The sequence below is a fragment of the Barbus barbus genome (assembly GCF_936440315.1).
Source record: "Barbus barbus genome assembly, chromosome: 9".
In the NCBI taxonomy this organism is placed as follows: Eukaryota; Metazoa; Chordata; class Actinopteri; order Cypriniformes; family Cyprinidae; genus Barbus; species Barbus barbus.
The window spans coordinates 5036215-5057933 of NC_136737.1; the positions used below are offsets into that span (position 1 = coordinate 5036215).

Sequence of the window (21719 nt, forward strand, 5' to 3'; positions counted from 1 at the left end):
CTAACGTTAGTATACACAGCAATGATATTCCCTCTACATTTAATAACATTTCCTTTCTTTATTTAAACCCGAATGCATTACATTTCTCAGCATTCTAATAATGCTTTTACTACTATTAGAATCAATAATTTATTCAGATCTTCCATTTGGAACTTTGGAAGAAAAGCAGCGCGTGATTATGGGATGTTACGCAGCCAGATGGCGCCGCCCAGTGTTACAACTTTATATTGCTGCGTTTGGGGCAAATTCTATGGACAAATTCTCTAATGCACTGGTCTCAAACTCCTGGAGGGCCACCACAGCTCTGCAGAGTTTAGCTCCAACCCTAATCAAACACCTGATCCAGCTAATCAAGATCTTTAGGATCACTAGAAATTTCCAAGCAGGTGTGATTTGGAGCTAAACTGTGCGTTTGAGACCAATGCACTAAAGCTATTTTCTGAATATACTTTTTATATAATGCCTTTATTTAAAGAACTAACAACATATATTTATTTAATAAAAAAAACATTACGGGCCAATTACAGTAAGTAGCCAAAGGTCAGATAATCCGTAAACACATAATTTTAATTTTAATGCCATGTTTTAGGCCTACAATTTTGGTTTGTAATAACATAATAAATGACTAAAATAGTCTAATTCAATAATAATAATAATAAACTATGCCTCCAGCTATGTCTGAACGTCTTCATATAATTATTGTTGATTCACCCAGAAGGCATAGTGGTGTAAACATACTAATGTGATTATATTCATTACAGAGAGTGCATTATAACATTATATAACAAATGGTCTTTGTTAGTTCGCATGAAATGTGCTTGAATATAACTTAAATTCTGAAAACCTACTATCTCCTTTTAATAATAAACAAAACCTTTGAATGTCCTTCCCATTTCTGAGACGCATAACGGTTACTCCACACAATTATGCTACTGTCACTTTAAACCAGTTCCTGTTCTCTCTCTCTCTCCTCTCTGTGTGCGTGTTTGTGCGCGCGCGTGTGTTCACTAACCTCAACGTCTCCACAGCGTGGCGCCTCTTTCGCTTCTCACGGGATGCTTTTGGTAGATTTTAGACACATTTTCATAGGCATTTGCGTTTTTTTTTTCTCGTTGTGCGTTTGTGAGTATATCACATGCTGAGCGATTTAATGCGCAGGTTCATTTGAGCGAAACATTCATTTGGTGATTTTTATTTCTACCTGTGTTCTGTATCCGACCCACATATGGACATACCGAGGGATCATTCCTGCTTTAAACCTCTCGACATGAGATGAAACCCAGAGGATATGTTATGTATATTGAATAACGAAAAGAAGAGGACGCGCTATTTTGGCACATGAATTGGACGCGCATCACTTGCGTGGAATATAAAGGGCCGAATACACACTGGTTATGGTTTTTATGAACCTTTCATTTCAGGGTTGCTCAGAATTATTAAATTGTAAGCCATCAGCTTAAATGTATAATATAGGAAGTGTTGTAGGTAATGCATGCATGCTGATTCATATATTGTGTAATGCATTTTGTGATCATACCGTAAGGAAAGTGTTGTAGTGAATATTATAGAGCTACAGAGAGGGTTTCTTGTTATAGGCTGTTTAAGCAAATGATGGTGGCACTCTAAAGCCATTAACACCCCAATAGCTGACACTGGCATATATGCATAGGATATAAAATAATCTCTTTTCTCTTGGCATTAGGAGTTAATGTTGGAATCTGTTTGTTTGGCATGATTTGTTAATTATCATTAGTAGTTTATAAGTCTTAATTTAGAAGACAAGAAAAGACGGGATACTCCAGAGACCATAATCAGCTTAAAGGTTTGCAGCAGCTATAGCTGGTGGCACTTTTGCATTGTGCATCTCCATTGCTTTCCAGCCCCTAAGTGGCTTGTTATTATAATATTTCTAAAATAATGGACCCCAATCACATGGATGATGGTTCCTCCAGCGATGGCATGGAGATGGAGATCATGCCTGGCTATATGGAGCTCGTCACTAGAGCATATTCAGTCATGTTCAGTGCCTTTAGAGACTGTAAAGACTGCGGGCTGGAGCTGTCCAGAAGAACCTTGCTGGATCATGCATACATAACCTGGACGGAAATCTTCATGTTCCTCATGTGTGCGGTCATGTGGACGAAGGTGCGCAGGGGACTGACCGTGTACATCTTTGAGGTAAATATACCAACAAAGTCACTATCAATTCAAATGCAACAAGTGACACACTAGTATCAATTATTTATACTGTGTACAATGGGTTTTAATTTATTTAATTCAAAATCCGGCATCGACTATTAAAAAATTTAAAAGTTCATTAGAGTATCCTGTAAATGTAAACACCAGGGGCCAGTTTACCAAATAAGCCAGGTTTATTTCAGTCAGTCTGACTTATTGTCAGTTGATTTGGTTCAAAATAGGTTGGACTAACTGAAATAAGCCTGGCTTATTTGGAAAACTTGTTTTATGGAACAGGCCTCAGGTCTTGAAAGCGTCACTGGCAACATTGAATGAATATTTGAAGTTGTTTTGAAACATTGGGCGTTACATGACCATTTGTATATTGAAGTTCATTTGTGCATCTACATGTGGGAAAGTGTGCTTCTGAGGTTTTTAGTGGTGTCAAGTATTACTAGTACTACCACCCATCCGTCTGAGTTGTGCACAAGCAAACCGCTCAAAAGTCTTTAGCTCTTGTTGTTTCTGGACAACAGTATAACAGAAGTCTTGACACTTGATGCAGAAAGTTCACAAGTCATTATTTCAACTGTGACTGCAAATTGTTTGTTAAGATGTGCTTGTGGTGTAGTTTATCCTCCGTTGAACCAGAAAGTCCTCAGAGGTTTTGTTCACTGTTCACAGGTCAGTGAAATTTATTTTAAATTCATTGTACGAAGTTACAATGTGCACAAGAGCTATTTTACATAGTTTTTTTACTTTGCATTTTACCCTTTACATACTTTTACATACAAAGATGGCTATGCAAACAGGTCCGATTACTATCATGTTTCCTAGACACGATCTTTACCTAATTTTCTTGTGTCTGGGATTATGATATCCTGACATTTTGTATTTGATGCTTATTTTCGGCCTAGCTGACATATGCAAACATCGGTTTCACTTCCTCTCCTGAAATGTGTGGGGCGGAAACATGCTTTTCAAGTGCGTTTACACCTCTCGCTGGCTCAGCACATGTACTGTAATTGGCGCGATCAATATGATTCATGGGTCCCCTGCATTCATGTTTGATCTGGGCCGCGGTTTATTCCCCCTTTTGTAAATTCTCTTCTCTGAGCACGTTGAGAAACCCTGATGGATGGCATGAGGCAGCTGGCGTGATGTTTATACTGAAATATGTGATGTGTCAGGACCTTGTCTGGTTTGTAACCCTTGAGTAAGAGACAGCGAGGTCTTGGCAAAGAGTTGCAGCACCATAGTTTGTGCTTAAAAACAGGCATGGCTTTGAAAATAAAGAGATAAGCATTCGTCACTTGTAGACCGTTAGCCACTTATCAGTGTAACTTGTGCTTCTTGGCTAATAATACCCTCTTCATGAAAGAGGGTGTCCCTTCTACATAACACAGTATTGAAGTCAACACGTTGCCATATGATCAAAGCATTGCTTGCAAAAAAATCAATAGGATCCAGATGGGATTCTGGTGTTATAGAACCTGTGTGTTTTATCGCAAACTCATAGGATAGGTTTAAATAAGGAACAGATTATTTACTGATAATCTTCCCTTTCGGTGAACTGTCAACCCCTGGAGTAAGTGAGCAGACCCTGAAAACCGGATCACTTTGTAAAGGGACTGGATGAACTGACTCATTGAAAAGATCTGACTCAAAAGATTAAATCATTCTGATTCATTAAATATGCCAAGGATTGCTAGGGAAAGGTTTTTAGTGAAGTGAAGTGACACACTGCCAAGTATGGTGACCCATACTCTGAACTCTGCATTTAACCCATCCAACGTGCACACACACACAGCAGTGAACACACACACACCGTGAACACACACCCGGAGCAGTGGGCAGCCATTTATGCTGCGGCGCCCGGGGAGCAGTTGGGGGTTCGGTGCCTTGCTCAAGGGCACCTCAGTCGTGGTATTGATGGTGGAGAGAGCGCTGGACATTCACTCCCCCACCTACAATCCCTGCCGGCCCGAGACTCAAACCCGCAACCTTTGGATTACGAGTCCGACTCTCTAACCATTAGGCCATGACTTCCCCCATAATTTTAGTGATTAATGACATAAATATGGGTCTGTTCTTCGCACTTTAGCTATGATAGGACTTCATAAGACAAAATATAGTGCACAAGTCATATGGAGCCATATTTCAGCTGTCTGAACTCACTACTGCAGTTTTAGTATACTGTACTTTGGCCACAAGATTGTCTTGTATGTCTTGGGAGATCATTTCTGACATAGTCTGCAGATTTTAAAGTGTTTTGTAGACTATGCCTTGCACTCTCAAACATGCATGCGGTACGTAACATGATCTTTCCGTCTGCTTTTTAAACGAATCTCCATGTTGCCTAATAAACAATTTATGGCATGAGCTCTTAGTGCTAATGAGGCCCATTCATTTTTTAAGTTCCCTTGCACTTTCACGTTCTCAGACTCGATGGATGACTAACACAAGGCCATCTGGCCAGTTCTGTAAACTGTGTGTGTGAAAAAAATCAAGGTGTTGAATGCGTGCTGGGTGGCCGAACGCATGCTGTTTTGACCTTTGATGAGACTGTGATTATCACTATTCACTGGACCAGAGGATATTTTCAGTAATCACTCAACTTAAATCAAAATGGACAACAATATCGTGTTCAGGCAAACATCAGCTGTCGGACGAGCTGCCAAAGGAATATCATGTCACGCTGTGGATTCTGCAGGCAGTTCGTCATCAGAGGTCATCAGCTCTTCAGATAGTAAAGTTACAGATGTGTTTGAATGATTTACATCCTTAACACATGCTGAACAAACGTAATTGCGACACCAGCAGGTGCATTGATTTTTCATTAACCTGTTAAAAGACTGTCAATCAATTTTTAAGTAGTCAATTATGTATACATACACTGATAGTGTAATTTCTAGATTTTGAAATTGACGCAAAATAGTACTCATGACCAAGGAGAAAGGGTTATTAGCTAATGCTGATAGAAGATTCTTCTAAAAGTAACCCTTCAAAATGTGCAGCCCTGTATATTGACCTTGAAAGGCAATTAGAGCACTCATTCATTTAAACTCCTTAATTCATTAAAACTCAGTCACCTGATAAACTGCACTGTACTAGATGCTTGCATTGATGTATTTTGAATGTTTGCTCAGAGTGGAAATTGCATGCCATTATCAGTACGGATCTAAAAACATCGACATCCTTCCTTCCTCTTTGTCCCGGCCTGTTATGTCTACTCTGATCTCTGGATCAGATACATAATTTTCATGTGAAATGATGACAGAAAACGAACCAGTAACTCCAAGAACAATCAAAGCTTAAGGAAATATAGCTCAGCCTGAACAGGAAGGAAGCAGGACTGTTTGAAGAGAAAATGAATATAAGATGTGTCTCCACCATGTGGCTCTTAAGACATGTGTCCCCTCAGAGTATTGGGAAAAGGGTTTATATATGTGGGATATGGTCCTTTTTCATTGTGTTTGTTGTCATTTGTCTTTTCGTCTTCAAGTTGCTCTTGTAGTACAATGCAAATCCAAAAGAGAGCATTGAACCAGTAGGGAAATGACATTGTGTGATGGAAAGCTGTTTACATATGTGGGCTTGTTCATTGTGTTTGTTGTCATTTGTCTTTATATTTATTCTACAAAACCACCTGCTATCCTCAAACAGTTGCCTTGGAAACTGCATGTTTAGCGGATAGGTCGGCTCTTGTATAAGACCCCAAAACAAAACGTTTTTCAGTGGAATTTGCTTCTGCTTGCCGTTCATGTGCTGGGAGAGTGAGGAGAAGTAGTTGGTGGCCTAATATGGGTTGTAATAGGTCTTCCATTCCCAGAGGAAGCTTCTACTGCTCAGAGGGTGGTTTTCCAAAGCTCAGGAAACGTTTTGGGGAACTCATTTGCGTTTCATTAAAGCCACAGTCCATCATTTTTTTTTTTAGGTTAAAATTGATCTAATCTATCTCCTTACCTTAGCCCGATCCACAACGCTAAGATTGCAGTAATGTTTTCTAAACCAAGAGGCAAACAACAAAAAGGCAGAACTTAAAAGTTTCTTTATCGATTCCTATAGAGAGATAAAACACACAAATTAAACATGGTTGACAAAGTAAGAGAACAGATCTATGGAACTGATGTGGATGGCATAATTCATAATAAATGAAGTAGATACATTGAATCATATTGAAGATCATACTTTCCATTGGCAAATCCGAGCACACTCTGAGAGATCTCTTCTGAACAATTTACCAGAAGAAAACAGTCAATCGGAGAAGCATTGAACATCTTCTTTGAACTTCTAGAGCAGAGGTCTCCAACCCTGCTCCTTGAGAGCTACCATCCTGCAGATTTCAGTTCCAACCCCAATCAAACACACCTGAACCAGCTAATCAAGGTGTTCAGGGCTACTTGATAATTACAGACAGGTGTGTTGTAGCAGGGTTGGAACTGAAGTCTGCAGGACGGTAGCTCTCCAGGAGCAGGGTTGGAGATCCCCGTTCTAGAGCAAGCAACTGGAATATTAAAGAGACCTCATTTGTGGTTGTTTTTTGGGACCGGCATCTTTGATTAATTTGTGGCCATTACACCACAGAGCAATGTCAGGCTGCTCAGCTGAGAAAGGATGTGTGCTGTCTATCACAACCATATGCTGCAGTCATCCGCTATGATGCAGCCACCAGCATCAGTCAGCCTGAACCTCAAGGCCTCAGCTAGAGGCAGTGATAAATGAACTGGGGTGGGGCATTTTGGTGACAGCTGGCCTCTATAAATAACCCCAGCGGGTAGAGGCGGAGAGCAGAATCCAGCAGTGTGAGCCACATTGCCTTATGACCAATCAGGCAACCATGAGACCTATGTCCACAAGAGTGGGGCCACATAGTGTCAACGTATATGCCTAGTTTCGAAGGCCTACTTTGTTTGATTGTCTTGAGCACAAGGGAGAGTGCAGATCAGGTAACGGCAAATAAAGGTGGTGATCATGAATGGATAATTGATTAAGACGAGCTTTTAATCGCATCTTCAGTTACAGTGACATTCGGTTTCACATGCAGGATAGTCTGACACAGGAGAGATAAGGTAAATGCATGTCTGTACACAGATAAACATATGAATAAAGTACCCAAGTTTAGCATAGAGATACAGGTACTACTTTAGCTTGAGGCTATTACCATCAGTGAGTCATGCCAGTAATCCTATGTCATGACTCATGAGCTAGTCAGAGTGGCCTTTTTATAACTCGGCCTACTCTAGGAAATGCTTTACTTGTTTTAATGCAAATTTATAGAAAGAATTTGTCTTTTTTTCAACTTCCAAATTGAAAAACATTTGGAAACAGATTTTACCATGTTGTGGTTGTATGATATAACACAAACATTGCGGGTCCTGGGGAGATATAAACCGTTAATGTTAAATTGTATGACAATACTTTCAAGCATGTACAGCATGATAAATTAACTTTTCTGTTGATTTTACCTGGTAGCATTGTGTAGCATCATCTTTGTTGACAAATGAACACCTGCTATTCAAATGCAGGCACTGTAATTTCATTATTTGCTCTTGTCTTTCACAGCCTTTTGCACATTGGTGTTGTATCCAACCAAAAGATGTCTCAAAGATGCCGGAGAGTGCATGGAAGCTGGTCTTCTACACAATGTCATGGTCATACAGCACCTACCTTTTGTTTTTCACTAGCTATTCCTTCTTTCAAAACCCCGCATCTGTGTTTTACGGTAAGGTTCATACTTGACACATGTCCTGTGTTTGTATGTAATAATCTGATTAAAACCTGTCGGGCCTAATTTACTCAACCTTTGGTTTCTTACAAGCATTTGAGTTGTGTAATAAACATATTGCATGCTACTTTTAAGTGGTATAAATATACTTAACAATCATTGAACATTCAACAAAACTTGTGTGGTTTTGAAACAGGGTTGGGGGGGGGAGGTGTTAGACATCTTGAGGAAAAGGTTAACTGTTAAATGACTAAAGATCTGTTGCAATTATCTGTTAACACTCCTTATCAACACAATGAAGGCACATTTACGCTGGCCGCTGATCACTATTTACACTCCCATTGGTTGTTGCTGTATCATGTCATTGCTTAATTGCATAAAGTTTGTCACATCGCCAAAGACTGGAATCCATCACCTGTCATTAAAAATGAATGGCATCTTGTGGTTGCAGATCACTGATAGTGTGACTCCCCCTTGCCAGCAACATACAAACAACTTTAATCTCTACTATATCAGTATAAATGATCTGTTTTATGAGGCCAGTGTTCCACTGTTTGAAAGTCAAGGTCATTCCAATCTAGAGTTGTTTGTCATGGTTACGGAGTTCACTTGTAGAACTCAGTGTCACTTTTTTGTTCTCTTTCTTGGCTTAGACTGGAAGAGTGGGATGTCGGTTCCCACTGATATCACAATAGCTTACCTAATCCAGGGCAGCTTCTACGGCCATTCCATGTATGCCACCATCTACATGGACGCCTGGAGGAAGGACTCCCTTGTCATGGTGGTGCATCACTTTATCACTCTGGCCCTGATCACATTCTCCTATGCCTTCAGGTCAGGCAAATTCACAGGCGTGGTTAAAGCAGTGATGCTACAGTCTGTCAAAATGGGATTTTGAAGTTCTAGTTTTCATAGCTACAACAATTGACAAATAATCAACTCAAATTATATGCCACTAAAAGCACATAAACCACTCATCATTGTTCATATCGTCCTCAGATACCACAACATTGGCATTCTCGTCCTCTTTCTTCATGACATCAATGACATTCAGTTGGAATTCACCAAGGTCAATGTTTACTTCAAGACCCGGGGAGGGAAAGAGTACCTCATCAATGATGTCCTGTCCAACATGGGGGCCATTAGTTTTAGCATCACATGGTGAGGTTTGCCTGTTTTTCTAGAAATCATAAGTTTTTTTTATTCACCTTTATTTTTATATAGTGCTTTTAAAAATACAGGTTGTGTCAAAGCACTTAACAGTATCAAATTGGAGGATATAGTGTCAGTAATGTATAAAAATAAGATTAACACTCAATTTTCAGTTAAGGCATTTCATTATTGAGTTCAGAGATGTCATTGTCTAGCTCAGTTTAGTTTAAATAGTATCTGCTAAATCAAATTGACGATAATCACTAGAAATTAAGTGTCCCCAACTGAGCAAGCCAGAGACGACAGCGGCAAGGAACCAAAACTCCCTCTGTGACAGAATGGAGAATAAAACCTTGGGAGAAACCAGGCTCAGTTGGGGGGCCAGTTCTCCTCTGGCCAGGAGATAATTGTTTATTTATTGTTTTAATTAAAATTTTAAATGTATAAATGTATTTATTTCTGTTTTATATTGTTGCAATTTCTAACAATAATAGTATTATGTAGTTAGGTATTATTTTATTTTTAGTTCTTTTCTTTTTATTGCATTTAACTCGAGGTCTTCACTGGGGATATGTCCCCGGGGATCATCCAGGTGTCCTGGCCTCCGCCGACGATCAGGGGGACGTCATTGATGCATATGTAGTGACACAGCATTGAAACCTTATACAAGCCTAAAAGTGATTTGCAGAAGTAGGCACACACACTTTGTTGATCCTGGGACAACATTCCCATCAACTGATCATTGCCCTAAAATTTCAGGGATTTGTTTACTCAATCCTCCACTTTGATCTGACAATTTATAGTAATTTCTGGACCTAAACTCCGGAGCAGGGTAGATCTGTAGAAACAGGTTTGGGTACCCCTGGTTTAACAACAATAGTTGTTCATCTAGCAACATGCCCTTCTTGGTTTAATAATGTATGTGACTGTGTATAGCAGGGGTGGGTAACTCTAACAGTCCAGGTCCATTTTCCTGAAGAGTTTGAGAAAATCTGGGAATTGCAAATCTAGGATTGCTTTGAAAGGCAGGTATGTTTGATTAGGGTTGGAGGTAAACTCTTCAGGACAGTGGCCCTCAAATGCCAGAGTTTTCTCACCCCTTCGTAGCCATATCCCTTGTATGAGTAACAAGTTTTATGGATTTTTTTTAGCCTCTGTCCAGAGGATGCTTGAGAGATCCAGTTGCCTTCACGTGTGAGCTAATTTGTTCTGTTTGTGCAGGTTTTGGTTCCGTTTGTACTGGTTCCCCCTCAAAGTTCTGTGGGCCTCCTGTGTCACCAGCATCCAGTCGGTTCCCCACATCCCTTTCTACTTCTTCTTCAACATACTCCTGTTTGCTCTGCTCCTCATGAATATCTACTGGTTCCTGGTAAGAATAGGCAGTTTAAGAACACAACAGCAGTGTAGTGTAGCTCAGACTTAGTAACCCGAAGGTTGCTGGCTTGAGCCTTACAATGGATCCACTATGAGCTATCATCAAACAATTCAATTAGATAGGCCCCAGTTTGCTCTAGTGCAGTGTTTCCCAACACTGATGCAGGGAGTACTTCCAACAGTGCACATTTAGGATGTCTCCTTATCAAACACACCTGATTTGACCAATCAGCTCATTAGTGTGTCGGATAAGGGAGACAACGTAATGAGCTGATGACTTGAATCAGGTGTCCTGCTCCTGGTGTCCTGCCACTGTCCTACAGATTTTAGCTCCAACCCCAATTAAACACACCTGAACCATCTAATCCATCCCTGCGTCCCAACATACTATCCACCCTATCTAGTATTGAAAATTACTAATCACACAGAATTTAGGATGGATAGTATGTACATTGGGATGCAGGCTAGGTCTACTAGGTAGGTGTGTTGACGCAAGTTGACTCTGCAGAACAGTGTTTGGACACTCCTGCTCTAGAGGGATTGTCCCATGAAAAAGTGTACTTTAAAGTGAAAGTGACGTGACATGGCCAAGTATGGTGACCCATACTTGGAATTTGTGCTCTGCATTTAACCCATCCAAAGTGCACACGCACACACCCGGAGCAGTGGCCAGCCAATGCTGCGGCGCCCGGGGAGCAGTTGGGGGTAGGTGCCTTGCTCAAGGGCACCTCAGTCATGGTATTGAGGGTGGAGACAGCGCTGTACATTCACTCCCCCACCTACAGTTCCTTACGGACCTGAGACTCTAACTCACAACCTTTGGATTACAAGTTCAACTCTCTAACCATTAGGCCATGACTTCCCCCTATTTTAGGTAGCTTAACATAAAAATATCTACTAAAATGACTACTACTAATGTTAAATCTTACTGACCTGAAATCAGTATTGTCAGATTGTATTAGCTAGATATCTAACAGATACTTTATCCCAAGTGTCTTGCAGTACACTTACAATATGAACAGTGCATGCTACCCTGTCATTAAGTTTAACTTTAACCTATAAACTTCAGATAACTGGCTTAGAACTTTAGCCAATTACCTACCATCATTTATTATGTGTTATTGCTATGAATATTGTCTGTAAATGTAAAATGTTTTTGTTCCTTTTTACAGTTCATTGTGCTGTTCGTGGTGAAGGTCCTGACGGGCCAGATGACAGAGGTAAATGACGTCCGGGAGTACGAGGATGAGGACCTAAATGAGAAAAGAGACACTAATGATCACATGTCTACTGAAGGGTAAGCAAAGAAATGCAGCAATCGGTGGTTAGCGCAGGTTTACAGCATGCGCATGTAACCAAGAGGAAGTCGTGTGGTCAACTAGCAGTTCAGGCAGAACTGTGGGCTGTAGAGTCAACTCCCCTGAGTGACTTCTTTTGAACCAAAATGTTTTTGCCTATTCCTACTAGTATTTATAATTATTGCGGTGGTGTAGGCTACAAATGCACTTGATCCATAATTGTGCATATTCCAACATGACCTTATGTTCCAATTCTTTGAAAATGCAGTTATGCGTTACTAAAATATAACGCTATCTAGGACCAGAAGATTATATAAAACAAGGCTATATTAGACACTTGATTTGTGCTTAATCTGGGCCCCTTCGAAAGTTTCACAGTTGGGCAGTATTTTATTATAGCTTTTGATATACTAACAACTAAGACTGCTTTGTTCCACACACCTTGTGACAGCAATAGCTGTAGGTTTAGGGTAACGCAATTGGAGATCACTGAGTGTGACGGTCTGTTTCGACCTGATCTGTGAGAGGTGGAGTTTGGATGAAAATGCCGTCTCATGTATATGTGACAAGCGTCATGGCATTAGTCTGTCCTTATCTCTCGGACCTTGAAGTTAAGTGATCTCTGACCATGCCACATGCATCCTGCAATTACCTCCTTAAAGCCTGACAGTGTGCTTTTCACGTTTCTTCCTTACTCTTAGGAAACACGTGCAGAACGGGATCACCAAGAAGAAACATCTATAATGTCTAGGTGCTGCCACCTGCAGGCACTTAATGATGACTGCAAGGTACTTATGTGAACTAGTTTGATTCTAACCTCAGAATGCCAAGGAGCTTGGACAGTCATAAGAAGAAACAATATCGACCATCATTTGCATTTTGCAATCTTGATTAATTCTAATTGTAATTGATATTATAAATCGCAATAGCACTGTGAATGTTATTTGTTATCTGTCTTGAGTATTGCTTAATTTAAGTTAAGTGAGTGACCTCGCATTAATTGTTAATCAGGAACGTACGGTGGGAGTGACTGATATCTCTGCCTGTGAGAAACAAACCCATGCATTTTGGAGAACGGCGGAAACCATGGTTTTGTGGTCGTCATCTGGGACCAAAGTTTGTTTTGGATTTAGACCACTGTTTTTTTTGTCATTTATTTTCTTTCCAGGTGTGAAAAAATTAATAAGGGTTAATACGTAACTAATGAGTACTAGTGGAGTGCTTCTCAAATGGTGGGTCATAGGTCTGATCTGAAAAGCAATTGAAATGGAAATGTTAGAAACGTATAATGTTAAATGCAAATGAATAATAATAATAAAAAAACACAGTTAACTGTGTAATAAAACATAGACATAGTTCAGGCAGTAAATTAATCAAATTCTTACCATATCTTTTGTTGTTGGCATCAATGGGCAGGCTGTGCATCAAATCAAGTTCAATGGTATTTTGGCACAAATTAGTGTTCATTATTAGTAACTAGTCAAATTAGGACATATGCCAGTCTCTCGAAAACCATGAATAAAATCTTGCATGGTAAAAACCAAAAAACATTCAGAATACAATACAGGTATACATAAATAACGAGTTTGTGCAGAAGTCATGTTAGATATACTGCATATTAAAAAGTAATAAAAATGAAGTGACTGTTTAAAAAAAAAAGAGAAAATTGGCAACTGAAACTTGTCCCTTTGAAATAAGTTTATTTTTCTGAACTAATTGGCTGATATTTGATCTTGTTTAAAGTAAAAAAAAATCAGAAAACAAGACTTCATATTTTGTCATTTAATGTATCTTGATTTAAGAATGTTTTTAGACATATGTACTGGAAAACAAGACAAAAATGTCCACTTTTGCAAAGTTCATGGCAATATTAATGCATTTCAAGTTTAAATTAAAAAAAATATATAAAATCAGAATCCTGAAGCAAAACCAGCTGAGAACCATTGCACTAGTATAATGTACCAATGAAATAAAGTTGTCTACTAATTTGACTTGCATCAATCAAAATCACATTTGTACAGTATTACCGTGTTTGAATGTACGAGGAAATCACTTTCAAAGTTTGGATTACAAAATACTGCTTGCATTCCTTCCATCAATTTGATTTCCGATAGCAACCATTGCTGTAATGGCGCAATCTAAGCTAGCTTCTGATTGGCTAAAAATTTTACTTTACAGTACTAACAGTACTTGATTGTGGATGCTTATTAAGTACTAAGTTATCAGTATTTATGCAGATGTTGTTTTCAGGAACGCATGATATTTGAGAATATGCTGTATGAAGAAATCAAAAGATGAAATGGAACCGATATTTTCTGTCGTGACATATTGATAACTCCAAAACTAAGCAATACTTGAATAGTTGATTTGCCTAATATATCAAAAGTTCCGCTGAGGATGAAGCTCAATATTCATGCATAAATGCTGTCGCTGTGGTCATGTCTTCCATTCATGTTGCTAGCTTGAGCTAAGTTTATATTTTTGTTTTTACGCAAAATATTCCTGAACGCAATTCAAATTGCTGCTGTTGTATTTTTTTCTATGTACACATCTATTAGTTATACAGCAGCCGTGTACTATTGTACTGTTGAAGGAGTTAGTCAGTTTCTGGTTTGTAGTTATTTTCACCTGTCACTGTCAAATCACTGGACAAAAACCTTGCCGTTGAATACAGCTGTGGCTAGATGGTAACCCTCATTCTGTTAAATTTTCCAGCGTTTGCTTATATCAATCAATAACAGTTAAACGCCACCATACACTCCATTGGTTATGAAAAATTATTGGTTTTCTGTAAGTTCTGCACAGTGGAAATAATTTCACCACGTTGAGAATATAATCAAAATGTGTTAATTTTCTAGAAAAGTGCCAAAAATAAATATCAAACCCCTGGTAAATGTAATCAAAAACAACATTGAGGTGTTTTTGCCTGGGGTATTTTGCTGTATGGTTACAAAATGTTATTTAATTAAAACTGCACTGTAATTTCTTACTACTGTTTTGTCCTGTATAAATTATATTAAAAAAAAATTTAACATGGAAAGATAAGTTATTAGATTTGTTTAAACATTTTTCTTGGACCATTTACTCACTCTTTTCCTTGATTTTGATCTGACCACTAGGAGTGACAGGTATTATCTCATTTGTAATGGAACTATTTTAATAATTAAAGTTGAATTAGTGAATTGAAAGCAACTGTTTTGTCATTTTTTCCATTTAATAAAAACTGTTCAATCAAAACAACTGCAGTATATTCTTAATTCAACAAAAAAAAACTTTATTTTTCTTCTTTGCCCTTAAGTTCATGTACCTCTGATTTGCAAAGTTAAATTGAGTTTGGAGTAAGAATTTTTTTTTTTTTTTTTAAATCAGTGCATGTCAAAAGCATATCAGCTTCCATAAATAACAAAAAAATTTGTATCACGCTGCTTCCCAATAAACAGCGAAAGCAGAAGTGAACATTTGATGTCAAAACCACACATGGAATTAGGATTGAAAAAGTAAAATGTTTAAAGAATCATGGAATAATTAATATTAGTCTTTTGACGAAAAACTGTAGGATAAAAGAATCTGCAAAACATGAAATGCCAGGTTTCCAAACATCACAATCTATATATTTATATATAATACTCGCTCCGAAGAGAATCAGCAGTTTGAGTAGAGACTGAGCGCGTGACAAAGATTGAGGAGCGTTGACAGACTTCAACTCAACCAGCAACAATTTTGGCCCACTTTGTAGTAGCTGCCAGTGAAGAATAACCACACGAGGAAAGTTGATGCAAGAAGGGCACACTTCATGACGACATTACATGGGAACTGATTTGTTTGCGATTTAAATTGAAATCAACTCTGTTTGAGCAATTACGGATTGTATTTTTAAGGACGCAGGACTTGAGGCAACAAGGAAGACTTGAAAGGCTAGCGGAGATGTAGTGGATGAAACTCTTGGCATGGAAATCAACGTTCATTCTCAGAAAACTAAATCAAATAAAACTAGTGAAATAAAGAAAGCAAACACACTCTTGGCTCTGCTGTGAGACCCCGGCGGCCCCTCGTATTGTGAAGAGACGGCTGCAGGTTACTGCTGTTTGACCCGAGGAGCCGTGACTCTACGCAGGAAACCGTACAGAAATCCAAAATTCTGCAGGAAAACAAGAATTAGCTTTTACAAACAATATTTTTTAATAATGCAGAAATGACATGAATAAATATTTATTTTTACAGGGTTATTATAGTTGACTAAAAACAAATCCTTCAAATAAGATAAGTTAACTGAAAATTTTCATTTAATATAAATAATAATATACTTATTACATAACTATAAATTATATATTTACAACAAAATAAATATTTCATATAAAATATGAAACTCTAAAAAGGTAATTCCTTAAAATTAAAAAAGTAACACACAAAATAAACTAAAAATATAACAGAATGATATTTATAATAGGGATGCATGATTTTGCCGATATTTGAACTCATTTTGGCCGATTGCCGATATCTAATTATTTTTCATTTTGGTTAATCTTTAACAAGAACTTATTTGTTCGAATTAAATAAACAATAACAAAGTTCTTTTATAATGCTTTGAAAATGACTATAAATACACTATATATTAATCACTGCAATTTTTAACAGAAAGATGCAGTGGTAACCTCAACATTTTTTTTTATGATTTAACATTTATAAATGGTCTAAAGCAAAAGAGCGAGTTGTCAAATTTCTGAAAATCTTTTAGAGCTCATAATTTGTTTAAAAAGTATAACATATTACACATTAATGAATAAATCAGTATAAAATTATTTAATTTAAATATTTAATCATGTTTGTGATTTTTTTGTTCATGTAAGCTATAGCTTCTGACCTTTAAATCAAAACATACTCATGATTTTATGGCATCAATTACTGCTGTATTTAATTAGAAACACGGTCTAAATATTATTTTTCATATCAGGCCGATGCCGATATATACATTTAAAAGCCATTATCGGCCGATTCCAATATCGGTCCAATAATATTGTGCATCCCTAATTTATAATCTAAAATATGAAACATAAAAAACCCTATTCCTTGAATACATAACTGAAAATTACAAACATAATTGAACAATATATTTATCATCTAAAATGTATATTAAATGATATATTTTATGTCAGCCAAGGAAATGTTTCTCATTTTCATTTAGTTTAACTTGATGTACTAAAACAAGAAAATTGATATTAAAACAACACAGATTATTATAAATATAATCTATTATAGTAATGAGAGTAGGGAAAATACTTGTCCTTACCTGTACAGCCAAATACAGCACTCCAAGATAAGATGCAATACAGACGGCTAGCAGCAGGTCAAAGATTGCTGGTTTTACCCTGGTTCGTTTAATTATTCAAACAAGCTTGTGTAAGTTAAACGGGGGTCAACTATTAATATCATTAACCGCATAAATTTGAAAACTTGACAATTTACAAGTGTACTGTTCACCCTTGAAATCTGGGTTAAATTCACGGCTAACCCGGGTTTATTTATGAAATACGAAACAATGTAACTCGATGTTTAAAATAATACAGGATGAACAAAGTACACTTAAATTATGCACTCTAATATATGAAATAAAAGAATATCTCACCTATACGCATTCATGGTCTGCTTGAGTTGATCATAAAAAACAAATTCAGGGTCTCTGTCAAAAAATAAAACAACCGTTAAGCTGTGAATATTCATTTCCACTCAACACTGAAACACTGCTGTGTCGATTCACCTCTTATCGGCTCTGACCAGGTGTCTCTTGACGTCCTTCAGATAGCGGTTCATGTGATACTCCAGCGTGTTAACGATGCTGCTGTCTTTGTCCACCAGCTGGGCGGCTCGCGGTTGGGCCGTCAGCCAGTCCACCAGCGATGCTAGCTGATCCTGCTGCACCTGCTGTTGGGAACGACAACACACCAGACTCAACACGTCAGCTTTACAGAGACGAGTCTGCAGTGAATGCTAAACGCTGGGAAATGCACTCATATGATGCCTGAAAACACTGCAGCTTGCTAGGTTTCGGAAACGAGGGCTGTTCAATGCAACTCTGAAGGTTGAAATGTGGTAAACATGGTATTTTTGATGGATTTTTCTTTCATACTCACCATCTGTTCAGTGAAGATCTCCAGGTCTCCGCTGAGGCCCTGCATGACACATCATTAAAAGACACATTTTGAGCTCTGTGATGGCCAATGGTAAAACTGAATGATTCATCAAAATAAAAACAAAATCATAAAATGTGGCCCTGGACCACAAAACGAGTCTTAAGTCGCTGGGGTATATTTGTAGCAATAGCCAAAAATACACTGTATGGGTCAAAATTATTTATTTTTCTTTTATGCCGATTAAAGAATATTAAAGTAAAGATCATGTTCCATGAAGATATTTTGTAAATTTCTTACCGTGAATATATCAAAACTTCATTTTTGATTAGTAATATGCATGGCTAAGAACGTAATTTGCACAACTTTAAAGGCGATTTTCTCAATATTTCGATTTTTTTGCACCCTCAGATTCCAGATTTTCAAACGATTCCAGATTTTCAAACAGTTGAATCTCGGCCAAATCTCAGTCCTATCCTAACAAACCGTACATCAATGGAAAGCTTATTTATTCCGCGTTCATATGATGTATAAATCTCAATTTTTTAAAAAATGGACTCTTATGACTGGTTTTGTGGTCCAGGGTCACAAATATATTCCATCACAGTATTTAAAAATTGCAATCTATATCAGAGGAGAAAAAAAAAAAAAGTTTTAAAAAAGCAAAATGCAAGCAGATTTGATTGAGTTTTTTTCATGCAGCATTGGATCAAGTAGGATTTCAAATCGTGCAGCCCTACTTAATGGCTGTATTATATATGACATGTTTCCATCAATTTCATTCGCGTACATATCAATGTCTGCTGAGAAACAAAGACTAATGTAGATGATGGAACATTACCTTCTCCGTCAAGTTGTATATGACTCTTGTCAGCGCTTCGGCGATGACTTTAGTGTTGCGACTGAGCTTCGTCAGATCCACGTGAGGCCTGCCAGAGACGGAATCAACAGAAAGACGACATCAATCAAACCAACCAATGGGCAGCGAGGGAGGGAACTAATCGTCAGGGCGACAGAGAGAGAGCACCAATCATCACCCACCCAGCGGTGGCCTCTCCCGCCCCCTCCAGAGAGGACGACACTGACCGCATGTCCATGATGGAGTGGCGCGCGGGGCTGCGGTGGCTCTCCAGGTGGGACAGGGTGAAGGCGGGCAGGCGGCGGATGCCGAAGCGCTCGTGCTCCCACGCCAGAGTGTCGTCGGCCAGATTGATCTTCTTGTGGACCATTGAAAACTTCAGGTCGGGATGCTGATGGGCCGCAACCTAAAAACAGGAGACAACGATGACCGGCCGATGAGGTTTGACGTCACGAGGAGAGAAGTTTGCATTTATTTCTAGATGAGGAGTGGATCTTCTCACCATCTCTAGTTCTTTGAGCAGGGCGTGCTGTGGGCTTCCCTCTTTCGGTGGTTTGGACACGTGGAGGTGAAGGTTGTCGCTGTTACCCAGAGTGTCCAGACACAAAACAAACGCCACGTTGTCCTGGAGCAGACTGGAATCTGAAAGACAAGGGCGAGATCAATCCATACCATTTTACAAGATGTCTTAGCAGGAGTTCATACTCATTTGTTTCCATTCGAGAAGATTTTTTCTTTTCTTTTTTTCCTGATAAAATTCTTTTTAACAGCTTCTAATTTGCTGCTTATTATTATCACCACTATAAATGGTACCAAGTAACACTATTAAAGTTTTGGAAAATTGAACAGTGAAATATAAAAAGTATTTAAGAGAAATACTAAAATATTTGTCAAATTTAGGAACACAATGAAAATGTATCAACATTAGTTTTTCCTTAATAAACAGATGTGAGGAGACATTTACAAGTAAAATGATCTAATTTGTTTAAATGCAAAAAGTACACTAGGCTTTTAAATATTTCTGCCTCAAACTGTACTAATTTAATAATTTTGGATTTATATATATATATATATATATATATATATATATATATATATATATATATATATATATATATATATATTACACACACACACACACACATATATATATATATTTTTTATTAACTTTGGAATAAATGCCAAATATGTCTTATTGTTTAATCAAAACATCAATAATAACTAGAGAAAATAATATTTTGCATTATACAGGATATATAATTAATGTATAATATACAGGATATTTAATTAAAAACAAGCCAGAAATAAACTGGGACTATTATTTTAAAATGTATATGCTTTAATATCAGCTGCTCATAATAATCAGATTGTTTAACTGAAATACCCCAAAAAAATAACCAGAAAAAAAAAAAAAAGTATAATACAAGACTTATAATTATGAACAAGGCCGTAATACACAGACTCTTATTTTGAAATTGCACTCCATAGAAACTATATTTTCTCTGCACATTCATAAACATCTATTTTTAATCACAAATGTGAGTGAAATACTCAAACCTTCGAGACCAGCTTAGGTTGTGAAGCAATATTCGTACCTGTGTGATCCAGGTTGTCCTCCAGCCAGCGTTTTGTGCCTTGGTAGTTAAACTTCCCGCCTCCCGACAAGAAAAACAGCAGGTTGTATCTACAAAATAGACATTTTACACTATATTGCCAAAAGTATTGGGTCACCCCCTTCTAATGAACAGGTTTGACTACTTTAGTCATTTCTATGAGTACAAATCTAAATGTTTAAGCATATAATGATATTCTAGGGAATTGTGTGCTTCTAGTTTTATAGCAACAGTTTGGACCCTTTTCTAGTCTAACATGACAGTGTCTCTGTGTATAAGACACGGTTCAAAAAGACATGACTGATTCAGTCAGTGTGGAAGACAGTGTGACTTTAAATGCAGACCTTAAGCCAAAAACTCATCACCAAACACCAAAAGTCTGTTTTACGAAATAATCTGTCAATGTTACCCTGCATGAGTGCGTTTGTAGGAGTAGAGTCTGGAAAACAGTCGCGCGAGCTCCAGCAGTATGGCGACGCCGCTGCCGTTCGAGTCCGCGCCGTACGACAGCCACTGAAACAAAACACGCACTGAATATCACAACAAATAACTCAGAAATCCACATAAAGAACGAACGCAGCATGATGTCCTTACCGGAGCAACTCCGAAAGAGTCGTAGTGAGCCACCAGGACGATAGTGGGCAGATCTTCTCCTCCCGCACCTGTGAGGCGACCCTGACAACAGGATTCAGAGATTACATGATAAGTGAGATGAAAAGGGCAACTAGTTAGCGTGAAAGCAATCTTGAGTGACATTTCACACTTTAAGAGTCAAATGCTGTGCAGCTGAAGGGCTTATAAACACCTGACCATGACGTTCATGTTGTTTTGAGCATTGACTGATTGACCTTCTCAGATTAGTATTATTAATGTCCTCTGAGCCTAAAACCGCTGCTAGAACTGCTAGAGTGGATGAACAATTTTTATGGTCATTTCTGGAGTTAGACAGCTTCTGATCACAGTTGACTTTCATTAGATGATAGAGAGCAGCATGAACGTGGTCCAGAGAACAAAGGAAGACACATGGGTTTGGAACAACACGAGGGTGAGTATGTGACGACAGAAGCTTTGTTTATGGATAAACGAGTCTGTTCTGGAGGCAGTTATACTCACCTCTAGACTAGTTATGGCCCAATCGCTGACAGCTTTACTCTGAGCTCCACTGGTCACCATCTGAAAACCGTTAGCTGTCGCTGTGTGCAGCAGCACTGGATGAAAACAGACAATGTCATGGTTATTATACTTTAACTTATCATAAATAAGTAAATATACATAAAAAAAATATCCACACACATTAACATGCATACACATATAAACAAAAAATTTTACTTATAAAATCTGGCAATATAAATGTTATATAAACAATTTATTAAATTAATGTGTATAAAATAT

The 21719-nt window shown here is 38.0% G+C and overlaps 2 protein-coding genes across 3 annotated transcripts in view; one reads left to right on the forward strand and one right to left on the reverse strand.

Annotated features, from left to right (window-relative positions):
- Positions 1 to 971: 971 nt before the first annotated feature.
- LOC306874912 (ceramide synthase 1-like) lies at positions 972 to 14915 on the forward strand. Its single transcript, XM_079425239.1, has 8 exons — positions 972 to 2178; positions 7744 to 7903; positions 8560 to 8740; positions 8906 to 9067; positions 10280 to 10427; positions 11605 to 11729; positions 12432 to 12518; positions 12742 to 14915. The coding sequence occupies exons 1-7, from the start codon at positions 1918 to 1920 to the stop codon at positions 12472 to 12474; spliced, it is 1080 nt and encodes a 359-aa protein (XP_079281365.1). The 5' UTR covers positions 972 to 1917; the 3' UTR covers positions 12475 to 12518; positions 12742 to 14915.
- Positions 13508 to 21719, reverse strand: part of LOC306874897 (BOS complex subunit ncln) — an 11948-nt gene continuing 3736 nt past the window's right edge. The window contains exons 4-15 of one of the 2 annotated variants that reach the window (XM_079425215.1): positions 21441 to 21535; positions 20922 to 21002; positions 20737 to 20840; positions 20310 to 20398; positions 19217 to 19356; positions 18897 to 19120; positions 18697 to 18784; positions 17859 to 17897; positions 17486 to 17649; positions 17354 to 17407; positions 17018 to 17096; positions 13508 to 15868 (exon numbers count right to left, since the gene is read on the reverse strand). In XM_079425215.1, coding sequence (XP_079281341.1) covers positions 15806 to 15868; positions 17018 to 17096; positions 17354 to 17407; positions 17486 to 17649; positions 17859 to 17897; positions 18697 to 18784; positions 18897 to 19120; positions 19217 to 19356; positions 20310 to 20398; positions 20737 to 20840; positions 20922 to 21002; positions 21441 to 21535 — 1220 coding nt within the window. In that variant the 3' untranslated portion in view covers positions 13508 to 15805. The remainder of the gene's footprint in view (positions 15869 to 17017; positions 17097 to 17353; positions 17408 to 17485; positions 17650 to 17858; positions 17898 to 18696; positions 18785 to 18896; positions 19121 to 19216; positions 19357 to 20309; positions 20399 to 20736; positions 20841 to 20921; positions 21003 to 21440; positions 21536 to 21719) is intronic. The other variant, XM_079425216.1, reaches the window with a different exon arrangement.

What these genes read in the sequence shown, in the direction of transcription:
- LOC306874912 (XM_079425239.1), top strand. Translation starts at nt 1,918, where the DNA reads ATGGACCCCAATCACATGGATGATGGTTCCTCCAGCGATGGCATGGAG. An exon ending in ACATTCTCCTATGCCTTCAG is followed by an intron (nt 8,741 to 8,905) that starts GTCAGGCAAATT and finishes TATCGTCCTCAG; the next exon opens with ATACCACAACATTGGCATTC. An exon ending in ATTAGTTTTAGCATCACATG is followed by an intron (nt 9,068 to 10,279) that starts GTGAGGTTTGCC and finishes CTGTTTGTGCAG; the next exon opens with GTTTTGGTTCCGTTTGTACT.